The 17132-nt window shown below is 40.8% G+C and overlaps 1 protein-coding gene across 1 annotated transcript in view; it reads right to left on the bottom strand.

Moving 5' to 3' along the window:
• LOC139749883 (uncharacterized) overlaps nucleotides 1–17132 on the bottom strand; it is a 293444-nt gene that overhangs the window by 34849 nt on the left and 241463 nt on the right. Inside the window, 1 exon segment of the mRNA XM_071664262.1 lies at nucleotides 7817–7871. Coding sequence (XP_071520363.1) covers nucleotides 7817–7871 — 55 coding nt within the window.

The following is a 17132-nucleotide window of genomic DNA, read 5'->3' as shown; positions in this document are numbered from 1 at the left end:
TCACCCCATCCTTCCACCTCCAACTTGGTCTCCTGATTCTCCTTCTTCCCTCCACCTCTGACACATATATCCTCTTCATCAATCTTTCCTCAATCACTCTCTCCAAGTGTTCAAACCATTTAATTTCAACACACCCCCTTCTGCTCTCTCAACCACACTATTACGACATATCTCTCTTACCCTTGCATTACTTACTCGATCAAGCCACATATTGTCCTCAAACATTTCATTTCTAACACATCCACCCTACACCGCACAACGCTATCTATAGCCCATGCCTCGCAACCATATAACATTGTTGGAAACACTATTCCTTCCAACATACCCATTTTTGCTCTCCAAGATAAGGTTCTTTCCTTCCACACATTCTTCAACGCTCCCAGAACCAAATGAAGAATGGCCCATCCATTCTTATACTCGAATACATACATAAACGCCCATACATGAACATATACATACATATATATATCAACATATGCATATACATATACAGATATATACATACATACACATGTACATATTCATACTTACTTGCCTTCATCCATTCCTGTCTACCCTGCCCCACAGAAAACAGCACCTCTATCTCCTACTTCAGCGAGGTTGTGCCAGGAAAACAAACAAAAAATACCACATTTGTTCACACTTAGTCTCTAGCTGTCGTGTGTAATGCACCAAAACCGCAGCTCCCTATCCACATCCAGGCCCCACAGAACTTACCATGGTTTACTCCATATGCTTCACATGCCCTGGTTCAGTCCATTGCCAGTATGCCAACCCCAGTATACCACACTGTAAGAATTCACTCTATTCCTTGCACGCCTCACCCTCCTGTATGTTCAGGCCCCAATCGCTCAAAATTTTTTTCACTCCATCCTTCCACCTCCAATTTGGTCTCCTGCTTCTCCTTGTTCCCTGCACCTCTTTCACATATATCCTCTTTGTCAATCTTTCCTCACTCTTTCTCTACATATGTCCAAAACATTTCAAAACACCCCCCTCTGCTCTCTCAATCACACTCCTATTTCCACACATCTCTCTTACCCTTTCATTACTCACTTGATCAAACCACCTCACACCACATATTGTCCTCAAACATTTCATTTCCAACACATCCACCCTCCTCCATACAACCCTATTTGTAGCCCATACCTTGCAACCATATAACATTGTTGGAGCTACTATTCCTTCAAACATACCCATTTTTGCTCTCCAAGATTACGTTCTCTCCTTCCACACATTCTTCATCGCTCCTAGGACCTTCGCACCCTCCCCCACCCTGTGACTCACTTCTGCTTCCATGGTTCCATCTACTGCTAAGTCCACTCCCAGATATCTAAACAATTTCACTTCCTCCAATATTTCTCCATTCCAACTTACATCCCAATTAACCTGTCTCTCAACCCTACTGAACCTGTTAACCTTGCTCTTATTCACATTTATTCTCAACCTTCTCCTTTCACACACTTTTCCAAACTCAGTCACTAACCTCTGCAGTTTCTCTCACGAATGAGTCACTAGAGCTGTATCACCAGTACACAACTGACTCACTTCCCAGTCCCTCTCATCCCCAAAGACTGCATACCCGCCCCTCTCTCCAAAACTCTTGCATTTACCTCCCTACCTACCCAATCCATAAACAAAATGACCATGAGGACATCACACACCCCTGTCACAGACCAACATTCACTGGGAACCATTCACTCTCCTCTCTTCCTACTCGTACACATGCCTTACATCCTTGGTAAAACCTTTTCACTGCTTCTAGCAACTTACCTCCCTCACCATATACCCTTAAGACCTTCCACAAAGTATATCTATCAACCCTTTCACATTCCTTTTCCAGATCCATAAATGCTACATGTAAATCTCTGTTTTTCTAAGTATGTCTCATATACATTCTTAAAAGCAAACACCTGATCTGCACATCCTCTACCACTTCTGAAACCACACTGCTCTTCCCCCAATCTGATGCTCTGTACATGCCTTTACCCTCTCATTCAATACCCTCCCATATATTTTCCCAGGAATACTCAACAAACTTATGCCTCAGTAGTTTGAACACTCACCTTTATCCCCTTTGCCTTTGTACAATGGCACTATGCACCAACCGATCAACTACATAGTCACCCCCTTTTATAAGAAATTCCACTGCAATACCGTCCAAACTTTCCGCCTTGCCAGATTTCATCTTCCGCAAAGCTTTCACTACCTCTTCTCTCTTAACCAAACCAATCTCCCTGATCCTCTCACTTTGCACACCACCCTGACCTAAACACCCTATATATGCCACTCTATCATCAGACACATTCAACAAACCTTCAAAATATTCACTCCATCTCCTTCTCACCTCATCACTACTTGTTATTACTTCTCTACTTGCCCCTTTCACCGATGTACCCATTTGTTCTTTTGTCTTACACACGGTATTTACTTTCTTCCAAAACATCTTTTCATTCTCCCTAAAGTTCAATGATACTCTCTCACCCCAACTCTCATTTGCCCTCTTTTTACCCTCTTGCACCTCTCTCTTCACCTCCTGCCACTTTCTTTTATACATCTCCTAGTCATTTGCACTCCTTCCTTGCAAGTATCGTCCAAATGCCTCTCTTTCCTCTTTCACCAACAACCTTACTTCTTCATCCCACTACTCACTACCCTTTCTAGTCTACCCACCTCCCACCTTTCTCATGCCACATGCATCTTTTGCACAAGCCATCACTGCTTCACTAAATACATCCCATTCCTCACCTACTCCCCTCATGTCATTTGCTTTCATCTTTTGCCATTTTACACTCAATCTCTCCTGGTACTTCCTCACACAAGGCTCCTTTCCAAGCTCACTCTCACCACTCTCTTTACCCCAACATTCTCTCTTAATTCTTGAAAACCTCTACAAATCTTCACATTCGCCTCCACAAGATAATGATCAGACATCCCTCCAGCTGCCCCTCTAAGGACATTAACATCCAAAAGTCTCTCTTTTACATGCCTATCAATTAACACGTAATCCAACAAGGCCCAGTGACCATCTCTCTTGCTCACATACATATACTTATGTATATCTTTCTTTTTAAACTAGGTAATCCCAATCACCAGTCTTTTTTCAGCACACAAATCTACAAGCTCTTCACCATTTACATGTACAATGCTGATTATCCCATGTACACCAATTATACCCTCAACTGCCACCTTACTCACCTTCACATTTAAATCACCCATCACCAAAACCAAGTCTCTTGCATCAAAACTTGTAAGACACTCACTTAGCTGCTCTCAAAACACTTGCCTATCATGATCTTTCTTCTCATGACCAGGTGCATAAGCACCAACAATCACCTATCTCTCGCCATTCACTTTCAGTTTTACCCACAACAATCTAGAATTTACTTTCTTACACTCTATCACATACTCCCACATCTGCTTCAGGAGTAGTGCTACTCCTTCATTATCTCTTGTCCTCTCACCAACCCCTGACTTTATTCCCAAGACTTTCCCCAACCACTCTTCCCCTTTACCCTTGAGCTTTGTTTCAATCAGAGCCAGAACATCCAGCTTTCTTTCCTGAAACATATTACCTATCTCTCCTTTTTTCTCATCTTGGTTACATCCACACACATTCAGACACCCCAATCTGAGCCTCTGAGGAGAATGAGCACTCCTCGCTTGACTCCTTCTCAGTTTCCCATTTTAAAATTGATTGGTTTCTCGCGTTAGCAAGGTAGTGCCAGGAAACAGATGAAGAAAGAGCCATCAACTCTCTTACACATATATACACATGTATGTACATATCTATAATTGCTGTGCCAGCAAGGTAGCACCAGGAAACATATGGAGAAAGGCCACATCTGCTCACATCTATTCTCTAGATGTCATGTGTAATGCGTCGAAACCACAGACCTTTCCATGGTTTACCCCCAACGTTTCACACGTCCTGGTTCAGTCCACTGACAGCACAATGACCCCAGTAAACCACATCATTCCAATTCACTCTGTTTCATGCATGCCTTTCACTTCCACTTGTTCAGACCCCAATCACTAAAAATCCTGTTTGCTCCATCCCTCCACCTCCAATTGGGTCTCCTGCTTCTTGTTCCCTACAGTTCTGACAAATATATCATCTTTATCAACCTTTCCTCACTTATTCTCTCTAAATGTCCAAACTATTTTATCACAACTTCTGCTCTCTCAACCACAATCATTTTATTACCACACATTTCTCTTACCCTTTCGTTACTTAATCCAACCACATCACACCACATAGTATCCTTAAACATTTCATTTCCAACACATCCAACCTCCTCCACACAATCCTATCTATAGCCTACACCTTGCAACCATATAATATTGCAGGAAATAATATTCCTTCAAACATACCCACTTATGCTCTCTGAGATAATATTCTCTCTTTCCACACATTTTTCATCGCTCCCAAAATCTTTGCCTCCTCCCCAACCCTATGACTCACTTCTGCTTCCATGGTTCCATTCACTACCAAGTCCATTCCCAGATATCTAAAATACTTCACTTCTAATTTTTCTCCATTCAAACTTACATCCCAACTAACTTGTCCCTCAACCCTGCTGAACTTAATAACTTTGTTTTTATTCATATATACTCTCAAATTTCTTTCACACACTCTTCCAGACTTAGTCATCAACTTCTGCAGTTTCTCACTCAAATCAACCACCAGTGTTTATCATCAGCAAACAACAACTGATTCACTTCCTAGGCCCTCTCATCCCCAGCAGACTGCATACTTGTCCACATCTCCAAAACTCTTGCATTTACCTCCCTCACCACCCCATCCATAAACAAATTAAATATCCTTGGTGACATCATACACCCCTGCTCCAGACCAACCTTCACTGGGAATCATTCACTCTCCTCTCATCCTACTCGTATAAATGCCTCACAACTTTGATAAAAACTTTTTACTGCTTCTAGCAGCTTACATCCCGCACCATATATTCTTGAGACCTTCCATAAAGCATCTCTTTCAACCCTATCATATGCCTTCTTTAGATCCATAAATGCCACATATAAATCCATCTGTTTTTGAAAGTATTTCTCACACATATTCTGCAAAGTAAAGACCTGATCCACACATCTTCTACCACTTCTGAAACACACTGCTCCTCCCCAACCTAATGTTCTGTACATGTCTTCACCTTCTCAGTCAATATCCTGCCATACAATTTACCAGGTATATTCAACAAAATTGTGCCTCTGTACTTTGAACACTAACCTTTATCCTCTTTGCCTTTACATAATGGCACTGTACATGCATTCCGCCAATCATCAGGTACTTCACCATGATCCATACATTTAGTGTATACTTGTATGAACCATTCAATGATGCAGTCACCAAATTTCTTCATAAATTCAACTGCAGTAACTACTCATGCCACCCTGCCACACTTCATCCTCTGCATTGCTTTCACCACTTCTTTCTTCATCAATCCACTCTCCATGACCTTCTCACTTAGCATATCATACTAACCAAAACATGCTACATCTGCCAGTCTATCATCAAATACATTCAACAATCCCTTCAAAACACTATCTCCTGCTCACTCCATCACTACCTGTTATCACTTCCCCCTTTGCCCCTTTCACTGATGTTTCCATTTGTTCTCTTGTCTATCACACATCACTTATCTCCTTCTAAATCATCTTATTATTCTCCCTAAAGTTTATGACAATCTCTCACCGCAACTCTCATTTGCCCTCTTTTTCAATCCGTGCACCTTCCTCTTGACCTCCTGCCACTTTCTTTTATACAACTTCCTCTTGACCTCCCACCACTTTCTTTTATACATTTGCATTCCTTCCTTGTAAGTATCACCCAAACACCTCTCTTTTCTCTTTCACTAGCAACTTTACTTCTTTATCCAACCACTCACTAACCTTTTTAAACAGACCACCTCCCACATTTTACGTACTTCATGCATCTCGTGCACATTCCATTACTGCTTCCTCAAATACCTCCCATTCCTCACCCATTCCCCTCACTTTATTTGCTCTCACCTTTTGTCATTCTACCCTAAATCTCTGCTGGAATTTCTTAATGCAAGTCTCCTTTCCAAGCTTACTCTCACCATTCTCTTCTCCCTAACATTGTCAACTCTTTATCGATAATCTATTCTTCACCCTCGCCTCCACAAGATGGTGATTAAGACATCCCATTAGCTGCCCCTCTCAGCACATGTACATCCAAAAGTCTCTCTTTTGCATGCCTATCAATTAATATGTAATATAATTATGCCTGTTGACTATCTTTCCTACTCACATACATATACTTGTGTATATCTCTCTTTTTAAACCAGGTATCCCAAGTCACCAGTGTTTTTTCAGCACACAAATCCACAAGCTTTTCACCATTTCCATTCATAATAATGAATACCCCATGCAAACCAATCATACCTTCAACTGCCACTTTATTTACCTATGCATTTAAATCACCTACCACTAATACCCGGTTTTGTGCACAAAAACTGGTGACAGACTCACTCAGCTGTTTCCAAAGCACTTGCCTCTGGTAATCCTTCTTCTCATGGCCAGGTGCATACGCACCGATAATCACCCATCTCTTGCCATCCACTTTCAGTTTTATCCACATGAATCTAGAATTTACTTCCTTTCTCCCACAAATCAGGACTGCTTCAGGAATAGCACTACTCCTTCCTCAGCTCTTGTCCTGTCATTAACCCCTGACTTTACTTCAAAGACATTTCCAAACCATTCTTACCCTTTACACTCAAGCTTTGTTTCACTTAGAGCTAAAACATCCAGGTTTCCTTCCTTAAACTGACAACCTCTCTCTCCTCTCTTCTCATCTTGGTTACATCTGCATGCATTCAGACACCCTTTGAGGAGGATGAGCACTCCCTGCTCGACTCCTGTTTTCTCTTTTAGAAATTGAAACACAAGAAGGGGAGGATTTCCAACTCCCTGTTTCTGCCCCCTTTAGTCACCTACAATACACAGGGAATATGGAGGTAGAATTCTTTAAGCATGATTTCCTTCCTCCACTTACACACACATGGTTCTCTCCAATCACAACCTACACTCACACATCAAGTTGATATTACATATTCACATGTAAGCCTAACAGGTAGTCATCCTGAAAGTATCCTTCCATACTTGACATATTTCACTAGATTACTACTTTTTTTTTTAATGTGCCTCATTTCCATCTTTTGTCAACTCCAGAGCAAAGTATCATTAAAAACTGCTAATTCTGTGTGATCTCCATTTTCTATTTTGGATCTGTATTTTTCAAAATTTTCTTTTTGCAGTTTTTCGTATTTCACTAATCTTTTGTTTTGGTACCTTGGATCCCACATGTTGTCTTAATTGGTATGCCTGATCTTTTTTCCATTTTCCCTAAAGTTCTTTGCTTGTTCCTGCACTATACTTTTATTTGTCTCTTACCCTTTACAATTCAGCTGCATACAACACACTTACTTCTCATATTATCTAATCCTTCAAGTTCTTCTCATAAGATTTTAATCATGTGTGCTAACCATCTCATCACAAACTTATCTGTTACCAAATCTGCCATCACTCATTTCTGTTACATCTCTCTCTTCCTCAAAATCAAACTTTTCCTAGTATTTCTATACGGTAAGTACCATTTGACCAATGGAACCCTCTTCACAGCTGTTTCAAATGAAATAATTTTTCACATTACTGTACTTCATTGTAACAAGTATATATGAAATAGAACTGCAATATGATCTTAAGCATATTATGAACTGTATTCTAATTAGTATCCTAACAAATCAATGTAACTGTAAATTTTGCTTTAACTTGCCTCTTAGTACTGAAGAACAAATTCCACGCAACTCATCCTCTGTGTATTCTCGACCCTACAAGAGAAGAAAGTGCTTCAAACTTTTGTGCAACATTTACTTTACTAAAGCAGTCATCTTCAAGCAGACACATACAACACATCTATACAAATGCACGTTCTTAGGTGCATTTAGAAAAATTTCCTGTACCATCATGTCAATGAAAATCAGAAGAGCAGATGTTTTATTTACACATTGTAAATTGAAAATATCATATGGCAAAACTGGTATGTGATGCCTAGGTTTAACTATGTGTAGTCAATGAAGACACAAAAAAGGGTAACAGAGAAGAAACTCTGACTCAAAGAGACGAAATAATACTACCCACTGCTGATACAGTTCTTTGAGAGCATAAATTGGGATAGGAAGCTTCATAGCAAAGATAAAGAGCACTGTTATGGAACATTTTAAGAAATCTACAAAGGAGTAACTTTGGTTACAACTAAGGAGGATACATCTGAAAAGAAAAAAAGTGGTTTGGTAAAAGATGGCTGAAAAAAAAATACGAATGTACTTTGGAGGAGATATAAGAGGCACAGCCATCCAGTGTTTGAAAAGTAAAAAATAGCAAGGAATGAGTACGGCAAGATTAGAAAGGAAATGCAAAAAAATTTGAAAACAGTTTTGTAAACAAGACAAGAAAACACAAATCTTTTCCATGATTCCTTCTGCAGTAAGATCCTTGGCTAAAGAACAGCTCATCAAGCTTGGGGGGTTAATGACAAGACTAAGTGGGATGGTGAAGAAATATGTGAGCAGCTACATGATATGTTCATAAGTGTATTGACAGTGGTGGATACAATAACCCCAAAGCCAGTGAGAAGGGATAGAAGAAGAAGACCCAGAAAGCAGTGAACTGATACATCATTAGCAGTATAAGTAAAGCTTTTGACTGAAAAAGAAGGTACATGTTCGAGATGAATGTGCTGAGGGAGTGTGCAGCATTACATGACAAGCCACTTATGATTTTGTTCAGAATGTTCCTGAAAAAGGTAGTAAGGCTAATGGTGTGGAAAAAAGAAAATTTCAACTTATGCCTAAGAAAGAAAATCACGAAAATGTACTGGACTACAAACAAATTGTGTTGATGTGTGTGGTCTGTAACATACAAGAAAAGGTAGATGGTAATGGATGACAACCTGCAACAGAGAAACTACATGAGTGAGAGACAACACAGGTTTAAGGAAAGGAGATCATGCTTAACAAAACTTTAATACTTTTATGGGGTGTGTTTCAGGTTGGCAAAAGATGCAGACTCATCAGGACATCAAATAATCTCTTCAGTTTAAGTATGCTGTTCACATAAACCATGTCATTCTTCATACTGTTCCATTCATCCGCTACTCTTAATACTAAAAAATTATTTTGTTACATGCTTTTTAAATAGTTTCTTATCTAATTTCATGTAATTTAGCATCAGACAGAATGTGGTGCCAGAGGACTGTGTGAAAGTTATTATTGTTCCTTTATTCAAAGGAAAAGATGCTAAAGATGTATGTAGCAATTATAGGGGAATACATCTGTTAGGCACACCAGGAAAAGTGTATACATGAATATCAATTGATAGAGAATAAAGGAGAGATAGGTGGTATGTTTGAGGAAAGGAACCTGGATGTTTTGGCTTTGAGTGAAACAAAGCTCAAGGGTAAAGGGGAAGAGTGGTTTGGGAATGTCTTGGGAGTAAAGTCAGGGGTTGGTTAGAGAACAAGAGCAAAGGAAGGAGAAGCACTATTCCTGAAACAGGAGTGGTGGGAGTATGTGATAAAGTGTAAGAAAGTAAACTCTAGATTCATATGGGTAAAACTGAAAGTAGATGGAGAGAGATGGGTGATTATTGGTGCCTATGCACCTAGGCATAAGAAAGATCATGAGAGGAAAGTGTTTTGGGAGCAGCTGAGTAAGTGTGTTAGCAGTTTTGATGTACAAGACTGAGTTATAGTGATGGGTGACTTGATTGCAAAGGTGAGTAATGTGGCAGTTGAGGGAATAATTGGTGTATATGGGGTGTTCAGTGTTGTAAGTGGAAATGGTGAAGAGCTTGTAGATTTGTGTGCTGAAAAAGGACTGGTGATTGGGAATACCTGGTTTAAAATAGAGATATACATAAGTATACATATGTAAGTAGAGGAGATGGCCAGAGAGCGTTACTGGATTACGTGTTAATTGATAGGCGCGCGAAAGATAGACTTTTGGATTTAATGTGCTGAGAGGTGCAACTGGAGGGATGTCTGATCATTATCTTGTGTAGGCAAAGGTGAAGATTTGTAGAGGTTTTCAGAAAAGAAGAAAAAATGTTGGGGTGAAGAGAGTGGTGAGAGTAAGTGAGCTTGGAAAGGAGACTTGTGTGAGGAAGTACCAGGAGAGATTGAGTGCAGAACAGAAAAAGTAGAGAGCAAATGATGTAAGGGGAGTGGGGGAGGAATGGGATGTATTTAGGGAAGCAGTGATGGCTTGCATAAAAGATGCCTCTGGCATGAGAAAAGCAGGAGGTGAGCACATTAGAAAGGGTAGTGAGTGGTGGGATGAAGAAGTAATATTATTAGTGAAAGAGAAGAGAGAGGCATTTGGATGATTTTTGCAGGGAAATAGTGCAAATGACTGGGAAATGTATAAAATAAAGAGGAAAGAGGTCTAGACAATGGTGCAAGAGGTGAAAAAGAGGGCAAATGAGAGTTGGGGTGAGAGAGTATCATTAAATTTGGGGGATAATAAAAAGATGTTTTGGAAGTAATTAAATAAAGTGCATAAGACAAGAGAACAAATGGGAAAATCAGTGAAGGGGGCAAATGGGGAGGTTATAACAAGTAGTGGTGAAGTAAGGAGGTGGAGTGAGTATTTTGAAGGTTTTGAATGTGTTTGATGATAAGAGTGGCAGATATAGGGTGTTTTGGTTGAGGTTGTGTGTGAAGTGAGAGGGTCAGGGAGAATTTTTTGCTAAACAGAAGAGGTAGTGAAAGCTTTGGGGGAGATGAAACCAGCAAGCTGGTGGGTTTGGATGGTATTGCAGTGGAATTTATTAAAAAAAGGGGGTGACTGTGTTGTTCACTGGTTGGTGAGAATATTCAATGTATGTATGGTTCATGGTGAAGTGCCTGAGGATTGGCAGAATGCATGCATAGTGCCACTGTACAAATACAAAGGGGATAAAGGTGAGTGTTCAAATTACAGAGGTATAAGTTTGTTGAGTATTCCTGGGAAATTATATGGGAGGGTATTGAGTGAGAGGGTTTAGGAATGTGCAGAGCATCAGAATGGGAAGAGCAGGGTGGTTTCAGAAGTGGTAGAGGATGTGTGGAGCAGGTGTTTGCTTTGAAGAATGTATGTGAGAAACACTTAGAAAAACAGATGGATTTGCATATAGCATTTATGGAACTGGAGAAGGCATATGATAAAGTTGATAGAGATGCTCTGTGGAAGGTATCAAGAGTATATGGTGTGTAAGGTATGTTCCTAGAAGCAGTGAAAAGTTTTTATTGAGGTTGTAAAGCATGTGTACAAGTAGGAAGAGAGGAAAGTGATTGGTTCCCAGTGAATGTCGGTTTGCAGCAGGGGTGCATGATGTCTCCATGGTTGTTTAAATTGTTTATGGATGGGGTTGTTTGGGATGTGAATGCAAGGGCTTGGGAAGTGAGTCAGTTGTTCACTGATGATACAGCACTGGTGGCTGATTTGAATGAGAAACTGAGGAAGTTGGTGACTGAGTTTGGTAAAGTGTGTAAAAGAAGAGAGCTGAGAGTAAATGTGAATAAGATCAAGGTTATTAGGTTCAGTAGGGATGAAAGACAGGTAAACTGGGAGGTAAGTGAGTCAGTTGTTGTTCGCTGACGATTCGGCGCTGGTGGCTGATTTGGGTGAGAAACTGCAGAAGCTGGTGACTGAGTTTGGTAAAATGTGTGAAAGAAAAAAGCTGAGAGTGAATGTGAATAAGAGCAAGGTTATCAGGTACAGTAGGGTTGAGGGACAAGTCAATTGGGAGGTAAGTTTGAATTGAGAAAAACTGGAGGAAGTGAAGTGTTTTAGATATCTGGAAGTGGATTTGGCAGCGGATGGAACCATGGAAGCAGAAGTGAATCATATGGTGGGGAGGGGGGGGCAAAAGTTCTAGGAGCGTTGAGGAATGTGTGGAAGTCGAGAACATTTTTAATCTCGGAAAGCAAAAATGGGTATGTCTGAAGGAATAGTGGTTCCAACAATGATATATGGTTGCGAGGCGTGGGCTATAAACAGAGTTGTGCAGAGGAGGGTGGATGTGCAAGAAATGAGATGTTTGAGGACAATATGTGGTAAGAGGTGGTTTGATCGAGTAAGTAATGAAAGGGTAAGAGAGATGTGTAGTAATAAAAAGAGTGTGGCTGAGAGAGCAGAAGAGGGTGTCTTGAAATGGTTTGGTCACATGGAGAGAATGAGTGGGGAAATATTGACAAAGAAGATATATATGTCAGAGGTGGAGGGAATGAGGAGAAGTGGGAGACCAAATTGGAGGTGGAAAGATGGAGTGAAAAAGATTTTGAGTGATTGGGACCTGAACATGCGGGATGGTGAAAGGCATGCAAGGAATAGATTGAACTGGAACAATGTGCTATACTGGGGTCAATGTGTTGTCAATGGATTGAACCAGGGCATGTGAAACATCTGGGGTAAACCATGGAAAGTTTTGTGGGGCCTGGATGTGGAAAGGGAGCTGTGGTTTCGGTGCATTATACTTGACAGCAAGAGATTGAGTGTGAACGAATGTGGCCTTTGTTGTCTTTTCCTAGCACTACCTCGCACACCCAGGGGGAGATTGGTGCCATTTCATGTGTGGCAGGGTGGCGATGGAATGGATGAAGGCAGTAAGTATGAGTATGTACATGTATATATATGTATATGTCTGAGTATGTATATGTAGCACTACTCCTGAAACAGGAGTGGTGGGAGTATGTGATACAGTGTAAGAAAGTAAACTCTTGATTGATATGGGTAAAACTGAAAGTGGATGGAGAGAGATGGGTGATTATTGGTGCATATGCACCAGGGCATGAGAAGAAAGATCATGAGAGGCAAGTATTTTGGGAGCAGCTGAGTGAGTGTGTTAGTGGTTTTGAAGCACGAGATTGGGTTATAGTGATGAGTGATTTGAATGCAAAGGTGAGTAATGTGGCTGTTGAGGGAATAACTGGTGTACATGGGGTGTTCAGTGTCGTAAATGGAAATGGTGAAGAGCTTGTAGATTTGTGTGCTGAAAAAGGACTAGAGATTGGAAATACCTGGTTTAAAAAGAGAGTATACATATGTATGTAAGTAAGAATGATGGCCAGAGAGCGTTATTGGATTACCTGTTAATTGATAGGCATGCGAAAGAGAGACTTTTGGATGTTAATGTGCTGAGAGGTGCAACTGGAGGGATGTGTGATCATTATCTTCTGGAGGCGAAGGTGAAGATTTGTAGAGGTTTTCAGAAAAGAAAAGAGAATGTTGGGGTGAAGAGAGTGGTGAGAGTAAGTGAGCTTGGGAAGGACTGGCAATTAGAAATACCTGGTTTAAAAAGAGAGATATATATAAGTATACATATGTAAGTAGGAGAGATGGCCAGAGAGCGTTATTGGATTACGTGTTAATTGATAGGCATGCAAAAAAGGGACTTTTGGATGTTAATGTGCTGAGAGGTGCAACTGGAGGGATGTCTGATCATTATCTTCTGGAGGGGAAGGTGAAGATTTGTAGAGGTTTTCAGAAAAGAAAAGAGAATATTGGGGTGAAGAGAGTGGTGAGAGTATGTGAGCTTGGGAAGGATACTTGTGTGAGGAAGTACAAGGAGAGACTGAGTGCAGCTTGGAAAAAGCTGAGAGCAAAGGACGAAAGGGGAGTGGGGGAGGAATGGGATGTATTTAGGTAAGTAGTGATGGCTTGCGCACAAGATGCTTGTGGCATGAGAAGCGTGGGAGGTGGGCAGATTAGAAAGGGTAGCGAGTGGTGGGATGAAGAAGTAAGATTATTAGTGAAAGAGAAGAGAGAGGCATTTGGATGAGTTTTGCAAGGAAATTGTGCAAATAACTGGAAGATGTATAAGAGAAAGGGGCAGGTCAAGAGAAAGGTGAAAGAAGTGAAAAAGAGGGCAAATGAGAGTTGGGGTGAGAGAGTATCATTAAATTTTAGGGGAATAAGAAGATGTTTTGGAAGGAAGCAAATAAAGTGCATAAGACAAGAGAGCAAATGGGAACATTAGTGAAGGGGGCTAATGGGCAGGTGATAACAAGTAGTGGTGATGTGAGAAGGAGATGGAGTGAGTATTTTGATAGTTTGTTGAATGTGTTAGATGATAGAATGGCAGGTGTAGGGTGTTTTGGTCAAGATGGTATGCAAAGTGAGAGGGTTAGGGAGAATGATTTGGTAAACAGAGAAGAGGTAGTAAAAGCTTTGCGGAAGATGAAAGCTGGCCAGGCAGCGGGTTTGGATGGAATTGCAGTGGAATTTATTAAAAATGGGGGTGACAGTGTTGTTGACTGATAGGTAAGGACATTTAATGTGTGTATGACTCATGGTGAGGTGCCTGAGGATTGGCGGAATGCATGCATAGTGCCACTGTACAGAGGCAAAGGGGATAAAGGCGAGTGCTCAAATTACAGAGGTATAAGTTTGTTGAATATACCTGGGAAATTATATGGGAGGGTATTGATTGAGAGGGTGAGAGCATGTACAGAGCATCAGACTGGGGAAGAGCAGTGTGGTTTCAGAAGTGGTAGAGGATGTGTGGATCAGGTGTTTGCTTTGAAGAATGTATGTGAGAAATACTTAGAAAAGCAAATGGATTTGTACGCAGCATTTATGGATCTGGAGAAGGCATATGATAGAGTTGATAGAGATGCTCTGTGGAAGGTATTTATATTTATTGATTTATTTTTATTTTGCTTTGTCGCTGTCTCCCACGTTATCAAGGTAGCGCAAGGAAACAGACGAAAGAATGGCCCAACCCACCCACATACACATGTATATACATACACGTCCACACACACAAATATACATACCTATACATCTCAACGTATACCTATATATATACACACATACATATATACATATACATATATACACATGTACATAGTTCATACTGTCTGCCTTCATTCATTCCCATCGCCACCCCGTCACACATGAAATAACAAAACCCTCCCCCTTCATGTGCACGAGGTAGTGCTAGGAAAAGACAACTAAGGCCACATTCATTCACACTCAGTCTCTAGCTGTCATGTAATAATGCACTGAAACCACAGCTCCCTTTCCACATCCAGGCCCCACAGAACTTTCCATGGTTTACCCAAGACGCTTCACATGCCCTGATTCAATCCACTGACAGCATGTCAACCCCGATATACCACATTGTTCCAATTCACTCTATTCCTTGCACTCCTTTCACCCTCCTGCATGTTCAGGCCCCGATCACTCAAAATCTTTTTCACTCCATCTTTCCACCTTCAATTTGGTCTCCCACTTCTCCTCGTTCCCTCCACCTCTGACACATATATCCTCTTGGTCATAAATCTTTCCTCACTCATTCTCTCCACGTGACCAAACCATTTCAAAACACCCTCTTCTGCTCTCGCAATCACACTCTTTTTATTACCAAACATCTCTCTTACCCTATTATTACTTACTCGATCAAACCACCTCACACCACATATTGTTCTCAAACATCTCATTTCCAGCACATCCACCCTCCTCTTGAAAACTCTATCCATAGCCCATGGCTCACACCATATAACATTGTTGGAACCACTATTCCTTCAAACATATCCATTTTTCCTTTCCAAGATAATGTTCTCGACTTCCACACATTCTTCAACGCTCCTCGAACTTTCGCCCCCTCCCCCACCCTATGATTCACTTCCACTTACATGGTTCCATCCGCTGCCAAATCCACTCCCAGATATCTAAAACACTTCACTTCCTCCAGTTTTTCTCCATTCAAACTTACCTCCCAGTTGACTTGTCCCTCAACCCTACTGTACCTAATAACCTTGCTCTTATTCACATTTACTCTCAGCTTTCTTCTTTCACACACTTTATCAAACTCAGTCACCAGCTTCTGCAGTTTCTCACCCGAATCAGCCACCAGTGCTGTATCATCAGCGAACAACAACTGACTCACTTCCCAAGCTCTTTCATCCACAACAAACTGCATACTTGCCCCTCTTTCCAAAACTCTTGCATTCACCTCCCTAACATCCCCATCCGTAAACAAATTAAACAACCATGGAGACATCACACACCCCTGCCGCAAACCTACTTTCACCGAGAACCAATCACTTTCCTCTCTTCCTACACGCACACATGCCTTAGATCCTCGATAAAAACTTTTCAATGCTTCTAACAACTTGCTTCTCACACAATATATTCTTAATACCTTCCACAGAGCATCTCTATCAACTCTATCATATACCTTCTCCAGATCCATAAATGCTACAGACAAATCCATTTGCTTTTCGAAGTATTTCTCACATACATTCTTCAAAGCAAACACCTGATCCACACATCCTCTACCACTTCTGAAACCACACTGCTCTTCCCCAATCTGATGCTCTGTACATGCCTTCACCCTTTCAATCAATACCCTCCCATATAATTTCCCAGGAATACTCAACAAACTTATACTTCTGTAATTTGAGCACTCACTTTTATCCCCTTTTCCTTTGTACAATGGCACTATGCAAGCATTTCACCAATCCTCAGGCACCTCACCATGAGTCATACATAAATTAAATAACCTTACTAATCAGTCAACAATAGTCACCTCTTTTTTAATAAATTCCACTGCAATACCATCCAAACCTGCTACCTTGTTGGCTTTAATCTTCTGCAAAGCTTTTACTACCTCTTCTCTGCTTACCAAATCATTCTCCCTAACCCTCTCACTTTGCACACCACCTTGACCAAAACACCCTATATCTGCCACTCTATCATCAAACACATTCAACAAACCATCAAAATACTCACTCCATCTCCATCTCACATCATCACTATTTGTTATCACCTCCCCATTGGCCCCCTTCGCTGAAGTTCCCATTTGTTCCCTTGTCTTATGCACTTTATTTTCTTCCTTTCAAAACATCTTTTTATTCTCCCTAAAATTTAATGATACTCTCTCACTCCAACTCTCATTTGCCCTCTTTTTCACCTCTTGCACCTTTCTCCTGCCTCTTTCTTTTATACATCTCCCACTCATTTGCATTATTTCCCTGCAAAAATCATCCAAATGCCTCTCTCTTCTCTTTCACTAATAATCTTCATCCCACCACTCACTACCCTTTC

Source organism: Panulirus ornatus, chromosome 8, assembly GCF_036320965.1.
Source record: "Panulirus ornatus isolate Po-2019 chromosome 8, ASM3632096v1, whole genome shotgun sequence".
Classification (NCBI taxonomy): Eukaryota; Metazoa; Arthropoda; class Malacostraca; order Decapoda; family Palinuridae; genus Panulirus; species Panulirus ornatus.
The sequence above is the reverse complement of the archived record's forward strand: the minus strand, read 5'-3'. Positions and strand labels throughout refer to the sequence as shown.